This window comes from Mastigoproctus giganteus, chromosome 2 (genome assembly GCF_048544385.1).
Source record: "Mastigoproctus giganteus isolate SK-2022 chromosome 2, ASM4854438v1, whole genome shotgun sequence".
Lineage (NCBI taxonomy): Eukaryota > Metazoa > Arthropoda > Arachnida > Uropygi > Thelyphonidae > Mastigoproctus > Mastigoproctus giganteus.
Window position 1 is genome coordinate 39003945 of NC_143576.1, and position 17196 is coordinate 39021140.

Sequence of the window (17196 nt, forward strand, 5' to 3'; positions counted from 1 at the left end):
TATAATTCCTCAAATTTATTAAATTCACCAAAGAAATTTTATTTCTAGCAAGGTTATAACTAATTTAAAACTTTAAAAATGAAATGGTATACTCATCTAATGCATTAGCATTAGATGAGTATACCTCATCATATGCCTCAACTAATGCATTAGCATTAGTTGAGGCATATGATGCAAGAAAGCAAGCCTATACAGCATCATCAAAAAAAAAAAAAAAAAAAAAAACAACTTCACATTTTGCCCATACAGTCACTCCAAATGTTTTTCTAGTTCAGCATTAAATTTATTTAAGCTATCAACTTCTACAACAGATAGAATTCTGTTCCAGCAATCAACTATCCCCTGGCTAAAGGCAAACTTCTGCACATCTATTCTACAACTGTCTTTCCTCAATTTGAATCTATACCCAATCAGGGTCTTAGTCTGAGCAAGCGGAATTATCTCATCAGCATTGAGACTGCTCAAACCATTCAAGGCCTTATACACAATCAGATTCCCCCCCTGCAGGTGCCTAGTCTCCAAATGCCGCAACTTGCAGAACTTAAGCCCTTCTACGTAAGCTCACCCCCTTTGTTCCCCTCACCAATCTTGTTACCCTTCTCTGTACTCATTCTAGCAACTCTACATTTTTCTAAATTGAGGCCTCCAGACCTGTACACAGTACTCAAGATGTGGCCTGACCATTTCCTTATACAAAGGGATAATCACCTCCTTATCTCTGCTAGCAAAATTCCTATATATCATCGACAAAACTCGATGACCTGCTCTGGCAGCCCACCTGCACTACTCAGAGAACTTCATCTGTCTGGACAATTACCCCAGGTATTTTTCATTCTCCACCTCCCTGTTTGGTACTACACTCCCTGAGTGTAGTACCAAATAGTTGGTACATTTCTCTTGGGTTACTGCTACCCATATGCAGTACTTTGCATTTGTCAATATTAAACTTTAGTTGCCACTTCTCAGCCCATCTGCCTAACTTTTCTAGATCCTGTTGCAGTAGCATACTGTCTTCAGTGTCATTAATGACCCTGCCAACCTTCTTTGTATCATCTGAAAATTTGGATGTTAAGCCTGATATACCTTCATCAATAACTTGATAAACACAGAAAACAACAATGGGCCCAGCACTAATAACATTAGTCCACGTAGAGCAGTGTCCATTTATTACCACTCTCTGCCGTCTCCCACTCAACCATCCCTTTATCCATTGCAACAACTTGCCCTTAATGCCATACCGCTCCAATTTGTACAGCAGTCTTCCATGTGCAACAGTATCAAAAGCTTTCCTGAAATCCAAGTATATGATATCAAAATTATTTTTTGCATCCAGTTCCTTTGTGACTACATCGTAGTATCCAATCAAATTGGTCAGACAAGACTTCACCTTAACAAACCCATGCTGTGTCTTATTTTTAGCATGACAGGAATTATCTGTTCTCCCGGCTTTTGCTCTGGATCTGGCTGTATCTAAGTATCACACTTAGATACATAAAATGTTGTTGTTGTTGTTGTATTTGAGGTTTTTGGCACAAGGGCCTCTTGGGCCATATTGCGCCTGTTCATGGTTTGGGTATCGCTGATTTCACGTTATGATTAGATGCTGTTATATAAGTTTATACTTAAACAGATCCTCGAAATTTGCTTCCTTACCAAGAATATGTGATAAGGTTAAGGGTTCCTGCAAATTGGAGAGGGAGCTGAAGCTGGAATTTCGGACAGATGAAAGGTGGGGACATTCAATGAGAATATGTTTTATTGTTAGGTGCGACTGGCAAAAAAAGCACTGAGGAGGAGTCTCTCCCAAAAGCAAATGCAGATGAGTTGGATGTGAATGACTGATGCGAAGCCTTGCCAGGATTACTTCTTGTCGCCTGTTTCTTCTAAAACTAGATGTCCACAGTTGAGGCTCTTTTTTTTATCTGGAACAGTTTATTATTGGTTTGAGATTGCCAGAGGTGAGACCATTGTTTCCAACATGTTTTTTTAATAATGGATTTGTAGTCTGTGTATGGAACTTTCAGTTGACTGTAAGATCCAGAGTCGGGATGTTTAGCAGCCTCATCCACACGATCATTACCTTGGATGCCGACATGACCAGGAATCCAGCAGAAGATAACCTTGTAGTTGGCTGTTTGATGGTAAAATAATTTAGACCGGATCTCTTTAAGAACGGGATGAGAGGGAGGAAAGGTAGATTGAAAGGCACTGATTGCACTTAAAGAGTCTGTATATATCAGAGATTGTTTAATATGATATTTGTTTATGTTATCTAGAGCCAGTTTTATTGCAAATAATTCTGCAGTATAGATACTGCATTCAGTGGGAAGAGAGGCAGCTGTTAAGAAAGTGGCGGAAACTGCTGCTGCACCAACAGCCATATCTGTTTTGGAGCCGTCGGTATAGATATGAACTTTCTCTGAGTTTTCCAAAGAATGCAGTTTATGTAGCTGTTAAAAGTTGGTATTTGCCAGGGAGGATTTTCCCCATCTTGAAAAGAAATTGTCACAGAGAGGTATGAATTCAGTCCAGGGAGGTTCAGGAGTAGCAAGGTCTTGGAATATATTCTTAAAGTTAATTTTCCAACTGATCATGAGTTCTTGCAGTCGAATCCCTGCAGGGCGGTTTTCATTAGGTTTATTGTGATATAGCAGTGTATGTTAAGGATCAAACAGATACTGCCAGCTGGGGTGGGCTGGAGTACTTCCAATCTTTTCTGCATAATTTAACAATAACATTTTCCTCCTGAGATGCAGAGGGGATTCGTTTGCCTCAATATACAGGCTGTGAACCGGAGATGTTCTGAAGGCTCCAACAGCTATTCTAAGGGCACTATGCTGGATGGTGTTCAGACGTAATAGAGAACTTTTTCTGGCAAAGTCGTAAACAGGTGCTCCATAATCCAAGCGCGATCTTATTAAAGCTCTATAAAGATGTAGGAGAGAGCTTCTGTCAGCACCCCAGGACATAGCAGAGACAGCTCTTAGGATATTCAGTTTTTTAAGACAAGTATTCCGGAGGTACACCATATGGGAAGCAAAATTAAGTTTGTTATCTAGATTTAACCCCAACAGACGGAAATTGTTAGTGACTGGAATCAGGCTGTTGTTTAAAAATATTTCTGGATCTGGATGTAGTTTCCGTTTTTTACAGAAATGAATAGCAGTAGACTTCTTTTCTGCTAGGGAATAACCATTCCGCAATGCCCATGATTCTATTCTAGCTATAGCAATTTGAAGTTGCCTTTCGATGGTGTTCATAGTCTGGGATTGAGTAGAGATAATGAGGTCATCGGCAAACATGTATGATTCTACTGTATTTGGTACATCCCTTGTCATGTTGGTGATTCTTATTGCAAATAATGTTGGACTCAGAATGGAACCCTGTGGTACACCTTCCTCTTGTTCAAATGTTTTGGATAAATTATTCATGTATCTGACCTGAAAAGTTCTATGGCATAGGAAGCTTTGTATAAATTGGGGTAGATGACCTCTCAAGCCGAAAGAGTGTAGATCTTTAAGAACACCATACCGCCATGTGGTATCAAAGGCTTTCTGAATATCTAGATTAATCATCACCAGATGCTGTCCCCTTATGAAGGCATTACGTATATTTGACTCTGCTTTTATCATTACGTCTAAGGTGGAACGGTTTTTCTGAAACCCGTACTGATTACTATTTAGCAAGTTGTTAGTTTCCAGGAACCAGATTAACCGCCTGTGAACCATTTTTTCCAGGACTTTGCCTAAACAATTGGTCAGTGAAATTGGCCTATAGTTATGTGGAAAGGTACGATCCTTTCCGGACTTTGGGAAGGCTAGAACTATTGAGTGACACCAGGAAACTGGGTAAGCATTTTCTAAGAATATTCGGTTGTAATAGTTTAACAATGATCTTTTTGCTCTGTCGTTCAGTTGTTTTAACATTATATAGTAGATCCCATCTGGACCAGCAGCGCTATTTGATGTTTTATTGAGCGCTCCAAAAAGTTCTGTTAATGTGAATGGCTGGTTATATGGATGTGAAATTCTCGTGGAAAAATTAATCTTATGCTGCTCTGCAGTTTTTTTAATTCGCTGAAAGGTTGGTTTGTAGGAGGCTATTGCTGATATGCTAGCGAATGATTCCGCTAAGGCATTTGCTATTTCTCCCGGGGATGACAACTCTTTCCCTTCCCAGTTTAGTATTGTAGCTGGGGACTGAATGTATTTGCCATTTAGTGTTTGTATTTTTCTCCAGATAATTCTGCTGTCTGTATCCTTGTTTATGCTCGAGGAAAAGCTAATCCAGGCATCTTTCTTTGCTTTTTGTCTTATTTGGCGGAACTGAGCTTTCAGTCTTTTGAAGTTAATTAGATTGGTAGTTGTGGGAAATTTACGAAATAAATTCCAAGCTCTATTTTTGTACTGTTTGGCGTGTGTGCAATCTTGATTCCACCAGTAATTACTATGTTTCCGTTTCCCCGGGAAAGATTTTGGTATTGCGGAGGTAGCAGCTTGTAATATTTGTTTAGTTACATGTTCTGTGACATTGTCTATGGGTTGAGATTGAATTATTTTATTGTCTAACTGCACGTGGGTTGCATATTCATACCAGCGTGCCCTACGAAATTTCGAAGTGGAGCGACGTAGTGAAGGAGAGTTTGCCCGTGTTTGCAGCTTGCAGAGAATCGGAAGGTGATCACTGTTTAGTGGATTTTCAAGAACCGACCACTCCATAATAGTATATACGGAAGGAGAACAGATTGACAGGTCTATTGCACTTATGGATCCTGTCGAAAAATGAATATAGGTAGGTTCACCAGTGTTCAGAAGGGTAAGTTGATAAGAGTCCAGAAGGGATTCTATTAATTTGCCTCTCTTGTCAATTGTTGGAGATCCGCACATCGGATGATGAGCATTAAAGTCTCCAAGTAAGCAGAAAGGAGACGGTAGCTGTTCTATTAGTTTTTCTAGGTCATCTGCAGAGAATGAGAAATTAGGAGGAATATATATAGATGCTATTGTAAGAGTGATGCCAATTTCAATGCGCACTGCCACTACTTCAAAAGGAGTCTGAAGAGCAATATGTTTGGAGGGTACGTTGTTTCTTATAAGAACCGCCACTCCTCCACGGGCTGGAGAGTCGATATTTCTATCTCTTCTAAAGATAGAGTAATTTTTTATAGTAGGACACACTTGTGAATTTAAATAAGTTTCCTGTAGGGATACGCCTGCTGGATCATAACGGTGGATGAGATCACATATATCATCTTTTGTACTGCAAAACCCTCTACAATTCCATTGAAGAATTCTTTCCATTAGGCGGTTTTGTTGGTTGTTTTTGTTTCTGACTGCTTTTTAGTTGTGACTTGTTTGCATCGATCCGATTTTCCTTTGTCTTTCTTTGGAAAGTAGGGACGTGTTACGTCCATCTCATCAGTCGCATGAAGTTCTAATATGGCATCTTCTGGGTCATTGTGCTGGTCAATATCCATTCTGGTTGAATTTGGTGATTTCAGTACCATGGTTTCTGTCACTTTTTGTTTTGCTGTTGGGTTTACATTAGCTGGAATGGTAATTGGGGTATTACTGGCTGTTCAATTTTTTGTTGCGAAGGACACTGTTTGGGGGCAGAGAGCATGGAGCGTGCCCAATTAGCGATAGACATATTTGGGGGAACAGCAACATCTGTTTGTGTACCTGTTGACTGAAATTGTTTAGCAGCCATTGCATATGTATGTTTTGGATCTGTTTTTAGTATTTGCCTTCTCGCCTCTGGATATGTCACTTTATTCTCAACTTTATATTTCTGGATTTTTTTTCCTTGCTTCCAAAGTTCGCAACTTTTGGAAAAAGCTGAGTGATCACCCTTACAGTTTGGGCAAACAGAAGTCGTAGCAGTGCATTCAGTTTGATTGTGCTCCTTCGATCCACAAATTGGACATACTGACTCACCTCGACATGCTGTTTGGGAGTGTCCATATCTTTGGCACTTGTAACACCTGAGTGGGTTTGGGATGTAAGGACGGACACGGCAATGGAGATAGCCTGCTTTAACAGATGATGGTAGGATGGGAGAGCTGAAAGTAAGAATTATGCTCCTAGTGGGAACAAGAACACCATCTTTCCAAGTCATAATTCTCCTTGCTTGTATGACTTTTTGTTTACTTAGCTCTTGAACTATCTCCTCCTCTGATACAGCTAACAAGTCCCATTCTGCGATTACTCCCTTCGAGGAGTTTAAGGTGGCATGGGGAGTAATTTTTATTGGTTGTCTGCCAAAAGTAGTCCTGTTTAATAATTTTTCGGAATGCTGGGATTTCATGGTCTCTACAAGAAGATCCCCTGACTGGAGCCGCTTTACTGTTTTTGGTGGACCTGCAGCAGACTCGATGCATTTTTGGACAAGGAATGGGGACAGTTTACTCAGAGGCAACTCTGATAGAGAGTGTAGTATGAGGAATGCTGGTATTTCCTCTTGTGGGGTTGTTTTCAACCTCTTTGGTTGAGAGTAGTCATTTTCGGTATCATTTTCTAGTCTTGAGCTCAATGGCTCTAAAGGTGGAAAAGAACTGTTTTCCATCTTTGCTCCTTTCAGCCCCGGGAGAGTGGATTTCTTCTCCCAGGTTGCCGGCCCCACCACGGGGAGGCAGGAGCAGTGCCGCTAGAGTGACCAAGCGGTATAAAGGTTAATGCGTTAGTTTAAAGAGAAAAAAAGGTGAATTTCCTTCCTGTAACTTAGTTACAATTCGTAATACTAAGTTAACAAATAATTAATGGGAATGTAAGAAAACTTTTACAAATGAATATAACTGTAGCTTTGACAAGAACGCTCTAGAAATCACTCAGGGAATCACTTGATCACTATAACGTTTGGCACCCGGGGCCTACATAAAATGAAAGGAATTAATATATGGAGAAAATGTATTCTGAAGACATTAATTACTGTTTTTTTTGTGAGGCAATCCAAAAATGATTGTTTACTATTAGCCATATACTGCAAGAAAGCCACAGGCATTTGCTCTATTAGCCAAAAAATAATAATGAAAATGAAAATAAAACATAAAATAAATAATAAAAAAAGAAAATAACTTCAGCTTTTGTTAGCCACAGAAATAACTGATTTCAGTAAATTAACTACTTCTTACATGATGTGTGAAAGTAAACTTCTTACAAGTGCCAGTTTAAACTACTTCCCTCACAATTTGAATATTAGCATTAGCAAGGACACATGATGCAAGAAAGCAAGCTTATATAGCACCAGCCAAAAAAAAAAATTTTATTTTAACCCATCCCCTTGCTCCAAATGTTTTGCCTTGAATCTATTTAAGCTAGCAACTTCTACAACGACAGATGGAAGTTTGTTCCAGCAATCAACCACCCGCTGGCTAAAGGCAAACTTCCGCACATCTATCTTACAACGTCTTTCCTCAATTTGAATTTATGCCCTCTCAGGAGATTATTCTGAGCAAGAGGAAGAATCCCATCAGCATTGGGCATGCTCAAACCATTCAAAGCTTTATACACCTCAATCAGATCACCTCGCAGGTGCCTAGTCTCCAGATACTGTAATTTGCAAAACTTAAGCCTTTCTTCGTAAGAGCACCCCTTTGTTCCATTCACTAATCTTGTTGCCCTTCTCTGTACTCGTTCCAACAGCTCTACATCCTTCTTAAAATAAGGCCTCCAGACCTGTATACAGTACTCAAGGTGTGGCCTGACCGTTGCCTTATACAAGGGGATAATCACCTCCTTATCCCTGCTAGAAAAATTCCGGTATATCATTGACAAGACACCATGAGCTACTCTTGCAGACTGTCTGCACTGCTCAGTAAACTTAATATCTGCCTTAACAATTACCCCCAGGTCCTTTTTATTCTCTACCACTGTCAGTGTAGTACCATAGAGTTGATACATTACTCTGGGATTACTGCTTCCTATATGTAGTACTTTACATTTGTCAATGTTAAACTTCATTTGCCACCTCTCAGCCCATCTGCTCAACTTTTCTAGATCCTGTTGCAGCAGTGTACTGTCATTAGTGTCATTAACAACCCTGCTAACCTTTGTATTGTCTGCAAACTTGGACATTAAGCCTGATATACCATCATCAATATCATTTATAAATACAGAAAACAACAATGGACCCAAAACCGAACCCTGAGGGACTCCACTAATAACATTAGTACACGAACAGCAGTGTCCATTGATTACCACTCTCTGTCTTCTCCCACTCAACCATCACTTTATCCATAGCAAAATTTGCCTCCAATGCCAACACTGCTCCAATTTGTGCACCAGTATCTAAGGCCTTTCTAAGATCCAAATATATGATATCAAAGTTATTCTTTGCATCCAGTTCTTTTGTGACTTCATCATAGTATCCAATCAAATTGGTCAGACAAGACCTGCCCTTAACAAAACCATGCTGTGTCTGAACTATAACTGAATTCTTGTGTAGATGATCCTGCAGTGCTTCTTTAACCAGTGCCTCCATTAATTTTCCTGGAACCAAAGTTAAACTAACAGGTCTATAATTACTTGTGTCAGCCTTTGATCCTCCTTTGTGAATTGGGGTTACATTTGCACATCTCCAGTCTATGGGTACCTCCCCTGAGTCCAAAGAAGCTCTCATAATTATGGCTAGGGGTTTGCTTACTTCCTTTGCTGCCTCCTTTAATATAACTGGATAGATCCCATCCACCCTGGGTGCCTTTTTTATGTTTATCCTCAACAATTTCTCCTCCACTTTCCTCCCAGTTATTAGAAAATCATCTAGCTCACTACCAATGTTTACTTCACCTACGACATTCCCCTTCCTGAATAACTCCTCATGTGTGAATGTAGATGCAAAATACTTGTTTAGATTGTTAGCCACCTGAGCAGGATCCTCAACTGTTGAACCATCAACATCCAGTGGACCAATCTGATTCATCCCTTTCCTTCTTGAGTTTAAATAGGTAAAGAACTCTTTTCTGTTTTTCTTTGCATCGTTTGCCAAGGATTTCTCATACTCTGCCTTTGCCTGCCTAATCTCCTTTGTGACTTGGTTACAGACTAACTTATATCTATCATAGGCTTCCATGTCACCCATTAATTTGTATGTATCCATGCATTTTTCTTCTCTGCCATATGTCTCATTAGTTCATCTGACAACCAACTTTTTCCTTTGTTCAACGAATTACTTAATCCATTCAAACAAGCACCAAATAACACGTGCCCACACCTTATTCTGGTTACTGTGAGAAGCACCAGAGAATAACTAGTAACTTTTTAGATTATCTGTTGTGGTTGTATACTTTTGTTATTTAGTTAGGAAACAGCCACACACACATGCACAGAGGAATTTATTGGGGTGATTTTTACACTTTTGAGGCATAAAGATGTGCTTCAGTAATTCATCATTAAGGTAAAAATAATAAATACAAAATAATTATATTCTTGTAGATTAGCTGAATAGATATGCAAGTAGTATAATCAGTCTATGTTCATGTAAACTTTCCCATCACAAACTAGACATGCTAGAAAAAACCGAAAACAGATTTGGAATCGGCATCCAAAGATCAATCTACTGCACATATTTTACTCCCAAGAAAAATACTTGTTAACCTGTCTTATTTAAAGCAGAAGTGCACATTATTACATACTGAAAAATATGTAAATCTGTCAGACTGCACAAAGAATTTAAAAATTAACAACACAAAAAAACCAGTACTGTCTTAACGCATAGGCACACATGGGCCCCTAGAATATAGTACAGTTTACCAATTAATTATCATTTAAATATTGAAATGTTTGTGTTTTTCAAGGCTTATAATGTTCAAAAGTTTCTGTTGATTAATCCTTGCATCACATCATGTTTTTTTTTTATGTTTAAACATTGATTTTGTTGAAAGTAGCAATAAATCTAAAGGTTTAATTTTATTGACTGTTTACATTTTTATTCCTTTGAATGAGTGGATGGGGCCCCAGTGCATTGCTTTGCCCAGGGCCTACAATGTTGTTAAGACAGCCCTGGGAAAAAAAAAAAAAAAACTTTGTTATTTATGATGTTAATTTGTATCCACATTCCATACATAAAAACAACTTCAAAGACTAAGGTCATATTGCATATAAAAACTTCTTCAAGAGATTAAAAAAAAGGAAACAAGCCATTCACTTAATCCATTATTTAATCTATTCAACCAAATAACATGTGCCCACACCTTATTCTGGTTACTGTGAGAAGCACCAGAGATAACTAGTAACTTTTCAGAATATCTGTTGTGGTTGTACACTTTTGTTACTGAGTTAGGAAACAGCCACACACAAACACACACACACATGAATTTGTTGGGATGATTTTTACACTTTCGAGGCATAAAGATGAATGTGCTTCAGTAATTCATCATTAAGGTAAAAATAATAATAAACAGGGTTGGCCACTTCCAGAATTACTTTGAAAATTAGTTTTAGTATTCTGTGGTCATAAAATTCTTGCAGTCACATAGAAACTAATGAGTCTTCAACAAAAAATAAAGGAATGTTGTGTGTGTTAAGCACCAAAATGTAAATAACATACGTACTCTTTAAAGAGTATCTGTATTATTATTAGTAATGACAAACGATGCAAGAAAGCCAGCTTCTAAAGCATGAACCAAAAAAACCGTCCCACGTGTATCATTATTTTTCATGGTTGCTACTTTTGTACTCTACACTTTTCTCTTTCAGGTCTTTCATTATTTTCCTTCATTAACTACAGTTGGTGTGGAGAAAATAATACAAATGAAGCTGTTTACATTCCATATTTACATCTGTGGTTACTGTAATACAATGCTTGAGGGTTGGCCATCTGCTCACCGCCTCCTCTAAATCCCCCTCCCCTACCATTTACAGTATTCCAAATTTTCTGAAAATAAAAAATAAAAATTTAAAATTAAAACTCTTGTACTCTTTTCGCTATCTGCAGATTTGATATCCCTAACTACCCATGGAACTTAGGCTGTGAAGTGCCAATGAAGTTCCCTGTAACTTGCATGTATTCTGACCGTGCAACTCTCTCTGCCTAGATCAACTCGACCATGATGTGAAAAATAACGATACAAGTTCCTCGCGCCATTAACGGGATTCGAACCCACAATAGGCACTAGGTTTTTTGTGTTAATAAAAAAAAAAACATCATAAATTTGTTTCAGTAACTGAAGTGTAAATATCTACTAGCTGTAAAATAATTCCTAACAAAACCAAATCGCCTTCATTTGGAAGGGGAAAACGACCAGAAGATAAAAGACTGCGCTAAGTCATGCGATATATCGAATAGAGAAATATTAATTTACATACGTCTTCTTCCTGCCCAACTTTCATCGTTTCGCCCTGTTTATATTCTTCTGTTGACATAATTAGCAATGTCCACACCAGAAAGCGTTAAAATATTTCTTACCAACGTAGAAAATATACTCTTTCACTATACCCACGCACAATGGTGTATTTTTTACCGCACGTTCAATGACAACAATGCGTCACAAGCGATACCTACAACTGCAGTATCGCAAATTATGTCAAAAAATTATGCATTTCTGGTAAATAATCCTCTCGGGAAACAAAAATGGAAGAATAAGAAATAATTTATCTATATTCATGTCATCTCAGAAAAGCACAGATTTTAATTTTTATAACAAAGACATCCGAAACAAATTAGCATATTTTCATTTACTAATGTAGTTAAGCATCAACGCAATGAGGACGTTTAGAGCCCGGTGATTACGACGCCGGACCAATAATGTGATGTACCCGAGTTCGAATTCTACCGCGGAAAAAACATCGCGAAAGTCGTCTCATCGGACTCACAATTCCCATGGCCGAAGTTATGGCTGAGACAGAGTGTTGCTCCATCTGGTGTCGCTCCCGATACCTACTACCACAACTGAACGCAAAAACAGTTAACAGGCTGTTGACCTGTTAACTGTTTTTGCATGGTTGGATGAAGATGACAGAGAGAAATACTGAACACACTTCATCGAGTCTCGCGTAGGACAATCACTCACGTTCAGATCATAGACAAAGGGGAAAGATGGAGAGAGTAGACAAAGCGGCGATGCCCCCATGATATGGGTACCACAAGGGAAGGGCAAGCCGATCCAGATGAAGCAACTCTAAGGGCCTCATGGGCAACTGCACTAGTAACCAACCAGGAAGGGGAAAAAAAAGCCAAAACATGACGTGGAGTGGAAATAAATAGGTTCGTTATGCAAACATAGTAAAAACTAACCAAGCTAGAAATCGATATGACAATGTACAGGATGAAAAACCAGGTGGATAAAATAATACATGACTGTTGAGGTCACCCAACAGCAACCAGCAGACCAGCGACGGACAATCGTCACGAAAAAAATCTTGGAAAAAAATTAAGCAGGACAGGAGCGACTAATTAGAAAGAATACGCACACAACAGAACCACAACTAAAGGAGGAACAGCAAGTACAAAAATTACAACTTGTAGCAGTTGAAGTGAAAACAGACGAGGTTGTGATAGCAAGAAAAGAAGAAGAGCGGAAGAATCACAGAAATCGAGGGAACAGACCCCATAGAGACCCACACTATACCGAGTCAGAAACTCAAAAGAAGACAAAGATTACCTGGATCGGCGAATAATACTGGATAGGCTCAACAACAACAAAGTAACACCGGATACCATCTGCACAACCACCTACTCTGTCAGTGTAAACAGAGAGTTTTTAAATTTTATGCAGTGCAAAAAACTGATGAAGTTACCAACAGCAAATTCTAAATGTGAAGCAATCATTGAAGCTATTAGGCTTTTCATCCCGACTAAGGTATACTGTTAGAGAGTTACACCTAAACGGATGTCAGACGAACAGATGAGACTGTGTCAGAGAAGGAAAAATATGTGGGACGAATATAGAATATAAGGCGCTAGAGAATTCTATGGTATACACTGTGTGATCACTGAATTATGACCTAATACCCAGTTGGACCACTGTTCGCACGGATAACAGCCGCTATTCATTGAGGGATTGACTCCACTAGATGTCTGAAGGCATCTACAGGGATCTGCATCAATTAGTCTTGGAATAGATGACGGTTGTGTGACCATGAGTATCGAAGGATAGTCAAAAATGAAGACTTGGGACAATAAGGCAATGCAGACAGGTTGCAGGACGCCTCAAGGAGTTTTGTCAATAATATAAAGAAACTTCGAAAACCATGGTTATGTTACCTCTTGAGGCTGTATCATTTCTAGAGGACACACTTTAGAGATCATCCAGATCTGCTGGAACCGGTGCAGAGAAGGATAATAAGATTGGAAACCCTTACCAAGAATGGCTTCAGTCGTGCAAATTGCCACGTCTAGAGACTACGTGCTTGCGAGGAGATCTGCCTGATGTGTCCTTGAATGGCGATAGCATTCTTCGTCATGCTGAGACAACACACATTAGTGGATATAATTTCAAATTAAGGAAGCATGGATGCATGACAGATAGTAGCGGTCAATGATGCAAAAAAGCAAGCTTACATAGCATCAGCCAAAATTATAATAAAAAAACAGTTCACTGAATCATACCATCCAAGAATTTGTCTAGTTCTCCCTTGAAGTTATTCAACTTATCCACTTCCACAACAACAACACATTGAAGCTGTACCAACAATCATCCATCTGCTGGCTGACGGCAAACTGCTGCACATGAATCCTGCAACCAACTATTCTTTTTACCCCAACTCCACCATGTGTGTAGTCTCAGCAAGTGGAAGAATACCATTAACATTCTGCTAACTCAAACTTGCCAAGGATTACAGAACCTCGGTCAGATCTCAGCGCAGGTTTCTAGTCTCGAGACGCGAAAATTTGGATAAATGAAGCATATATAGGTAAGAGCATCCTTTTGCACCCGACAGCAATCTGGTCGCTCTTCTCTGCACCCAGACCTAAATCCTTCCTAAAGGAAGGCCTCCAGGCCTGCATACAGTACTACAGATGGGGCCTAACCATGGTTTGTACAAAGGGATAATCATGATAATCACACCCATCACTGCTAGCAAGGTTTCTGTATATCATTGGCCAAATGAGCTGTCCTAACTCATGCCTGCGGTGCTCAGAGAACTTCATCCCTGAATGCACAATTACCCCAGATCTTTTTCATACTCTACTACACCGAGAGTTGTACCTCGCAATTGATAAGTTACTCTGGGGTTATTGCTGCCGATGTGTAGTAACTTGCATTTGTCAACGTTAAACTTCATCTGCTATTTCTCGCCATTGATTCAATTTTTCTAGATCTTCTTGCAGTAGTTCACCCTGATGGCTGTCATTAACCAGCTTGCCAACCTTTGTATCATTTGAAAACTTAGAAATTAAGTCTGATATACCTTTATCAATATCATTAATAAATACTGAAAACAACAATGGACCCAGCCCTGAATGGTGAGGAACTCCATTAATAACGTTAATCCATGAAGAGCAATGCTCAATGATGACCATTGTCTGTCTTCTTCTACTTAACCATCCCTTTATGTAACTAGCACTTAATGTCACATTGCTCCATTTGTACAGTAGGCTTTTTCGAGCAACAATATCAAAAATCTAAGTATATGAAGTCAAAATGGATTTGAACGAATGGCTCACGAAGGATACATGTACGCTATCCAAGGCTAGGTAATCAACAGCAAGAACTATACAAAATACATCACGATGGCCCCAGAGTCACTGAGACGAATGTCGAAGATGACACCTGGCACTAGAAACAATCCAGTTGATCACCATGACATGCAGGGTTCTCATTATTCAAATGGAACACACTCGTACACATAACTAGTTCGCCAGGATAACACGTTGTTGGTGTTGTAGTAGGGTTTTGGGAGCATTAGCTAATAAGGCCACAATGCTCCATATATGTTGCTGTAAATTGCACGTGTTCTATGGTCGATTTTCTGGTGGCTGGAAAAAAAAAACCCGTTCCGGGAGAAAAAAAAATTCAACACTTGCCTGAAAACGACAAACTTATCCAAGTTGTGATAAAGGCCCCTAAAAATTACTCACATCATCGGCTCGACTCAAACTCAGGTCTTTGCCACCCTATTTGGAGACGACAGCGATTCTACCAAATGTGATACTCACGAGGACCCAAGATAATAGCAACTACGGCATTGTATGCGCGGATAGTACAGTCGTGTCGTCACCGTCCTCCCCCACACTGGGTGTAAAATTCTCGGGTTCGAATTCTGTCGATGACTTCAAGAACCTTAATGGGCTATATGCACACCTTGGCTGCGTTAGTCGGTCTCGGGCAAAGATAGTAATGTTTTTCCTGAGAAAAACTGCGGTTTTTTGTCCAACAAATGCAGATCGACAAGAAAACACAAGGAATTTACAGATACGATTGAAATGGGTAGTTGAAATAGCTTTCTTGGTGATCCTAATGTAATAAATACCAGTTGCTCAAATAAAGTGTTTCGTATTACAAGTACGAACTCCAGGCCAAACTAGGTTCCCCGTTCACAAACAAATATAGAACTGCAATATAATATAAGATAAGACCATTTCGCACTGCAGGCCGGATATAACCCTCTTCGAAAAGAAGGAAATGGACACCCACCTGATCGACATAGCGGTGAGAACACAAGAAAATTCAACAAAAGGTATGAGCAAAAGATGAACTGCACAGAACTACGATATGTAGTCAAAGAAATGTGGCATATGGAACGTGTGATGACCATCTTAACAGCGTGTCAACCTTTGAGTGGTTCAAAAAAGCCTCCATAAGAATCTAGCATTAGTGGGCTTCCCTGGCAACACTTAGATGGAAATCCAGTAACCCGCGATCCTGAACACCTCTAGGATAATCAGAGATTTCCTTAACCAATAAGATTACCGAACATAAAAGCAACCCTTACACCTGGTACCAGGGAAGTTGGGTGGCTAGCAAGAATCCTTCTTGCTAGCCACCCAACACTAGATAATCAACATCATGAATTACAGGAATGTGAGAGAGAGGCCACGTGTCGTCGACGCCACCTGTCCCCACAAACAACCCAACGTCACCGTAGGATGCAGGTAACCCATCCAGATGAGTATGGAAGTATTTAGTTCATAGACATGACCAGGTCACCAGTTCACTTCCACGTCAGAATAATAGGATCCCGCACAACGCACCATACATACCCCAGGGCCGGATTTACAAATAAGCAAAAGAAGCTACAGCTTTGGGCTTCGCATTCAAGGGGCCTCGCCCCATCTTAAAAAATCTTTTTTTTAATATTACCATAGGTGAACTGTATATCAGAAGGGGACCATACATTGTGTATATTATCAACTATAGCTTAGGGCCACAACAAGTTTAAATCCGGCCCTGCATAACCCTCATCGATATGAAAAATGGCAACCTACCTGATCGACATGGTGATGTGCAACACCAACAACCTCCATAAACCCCAGGGTCCTCAGCTGCCGGATATCATCATTCTTTTCTTTTTTTTGGTGATTCCTTTCTATTTCTCTCTCTCTCTCTCTCTCTCTCTCTCTCTCTCTCTCTCTCTCTCTCTCTCTCTCTCTCTCTCTCTCTCTCTCTCTCTCAGGGTAACTTGGAAATTTTTTTTTTTTTTTTTTTGGCTGGTGCAGCATAAACCTCAGGCTTCCTTGCACTATATGGCTAATAATAATAATAATAATAATAATAATAATAATAAAAGCTACTAGTAGGAGAAGATCAGGAAGGGCACAGACCTAAGAGAGGAAGTCAAAGAAATGAGATTAATAGAACAAGTAATGAAAGCAGTGATCGTGATTCTCAGAAATTTGCTCGACCAATAACATTAACCGGACATAAAAACCACCACTTGCAACTGGTATCAATACCCGTCGCAGGATCAGAAAAACCCATTAGAAGAAGAACGTGATAACACTGGTCAACACGTAAAATGCTATGAAAATTAAAACTAATCTTGACTAATTTTCTGCTACTAAGCATGCAAATCACATTAAAATTTATCCACTGGCTCTTGTTTTCGAATAGTTGGCGTATCATATTAGCGAATAAGTCTATATTATCAACTATGGCTCTCGGAAAAACGCATTGCACACCGCACTTTCAGTACTACAGCGCTTTCACGTGATCGGCAACTGTCGCCTCGCTCTGCACAATAAGTTGTCGCATCCAATGCATCTTCGAATCTAACGCAGCACTCCTCGAATACGCCTAGGTATGGGGTGATTTGTTCAGTT

General features: G+C 39.5%; 1 protein-coding gene across 1 annotated transcript in view; it reads right to left on the reverse strand.

The window, feature by feature from the left end:
- The window catches only part of endos (endosulfine alpha), an 87526-nt gene extending 76036 nt beyond the window's left edge, over positions 1-11490 (reverse strand). The window contains exon 1 of the mRNA XM_090368460.1: positions 11301-11490. Coding sequence (XP_090224586.1) covers positions 11301-11357 — 57 coding nt within the window. The 5' untranslated portion in view covers positions 11358-11490. The remainder of the gene's footprint in view (positions 1-11300) is intronic.
- Between the last annotated feature and the right edge of the window lie 5706 nt (positions 11491-17196).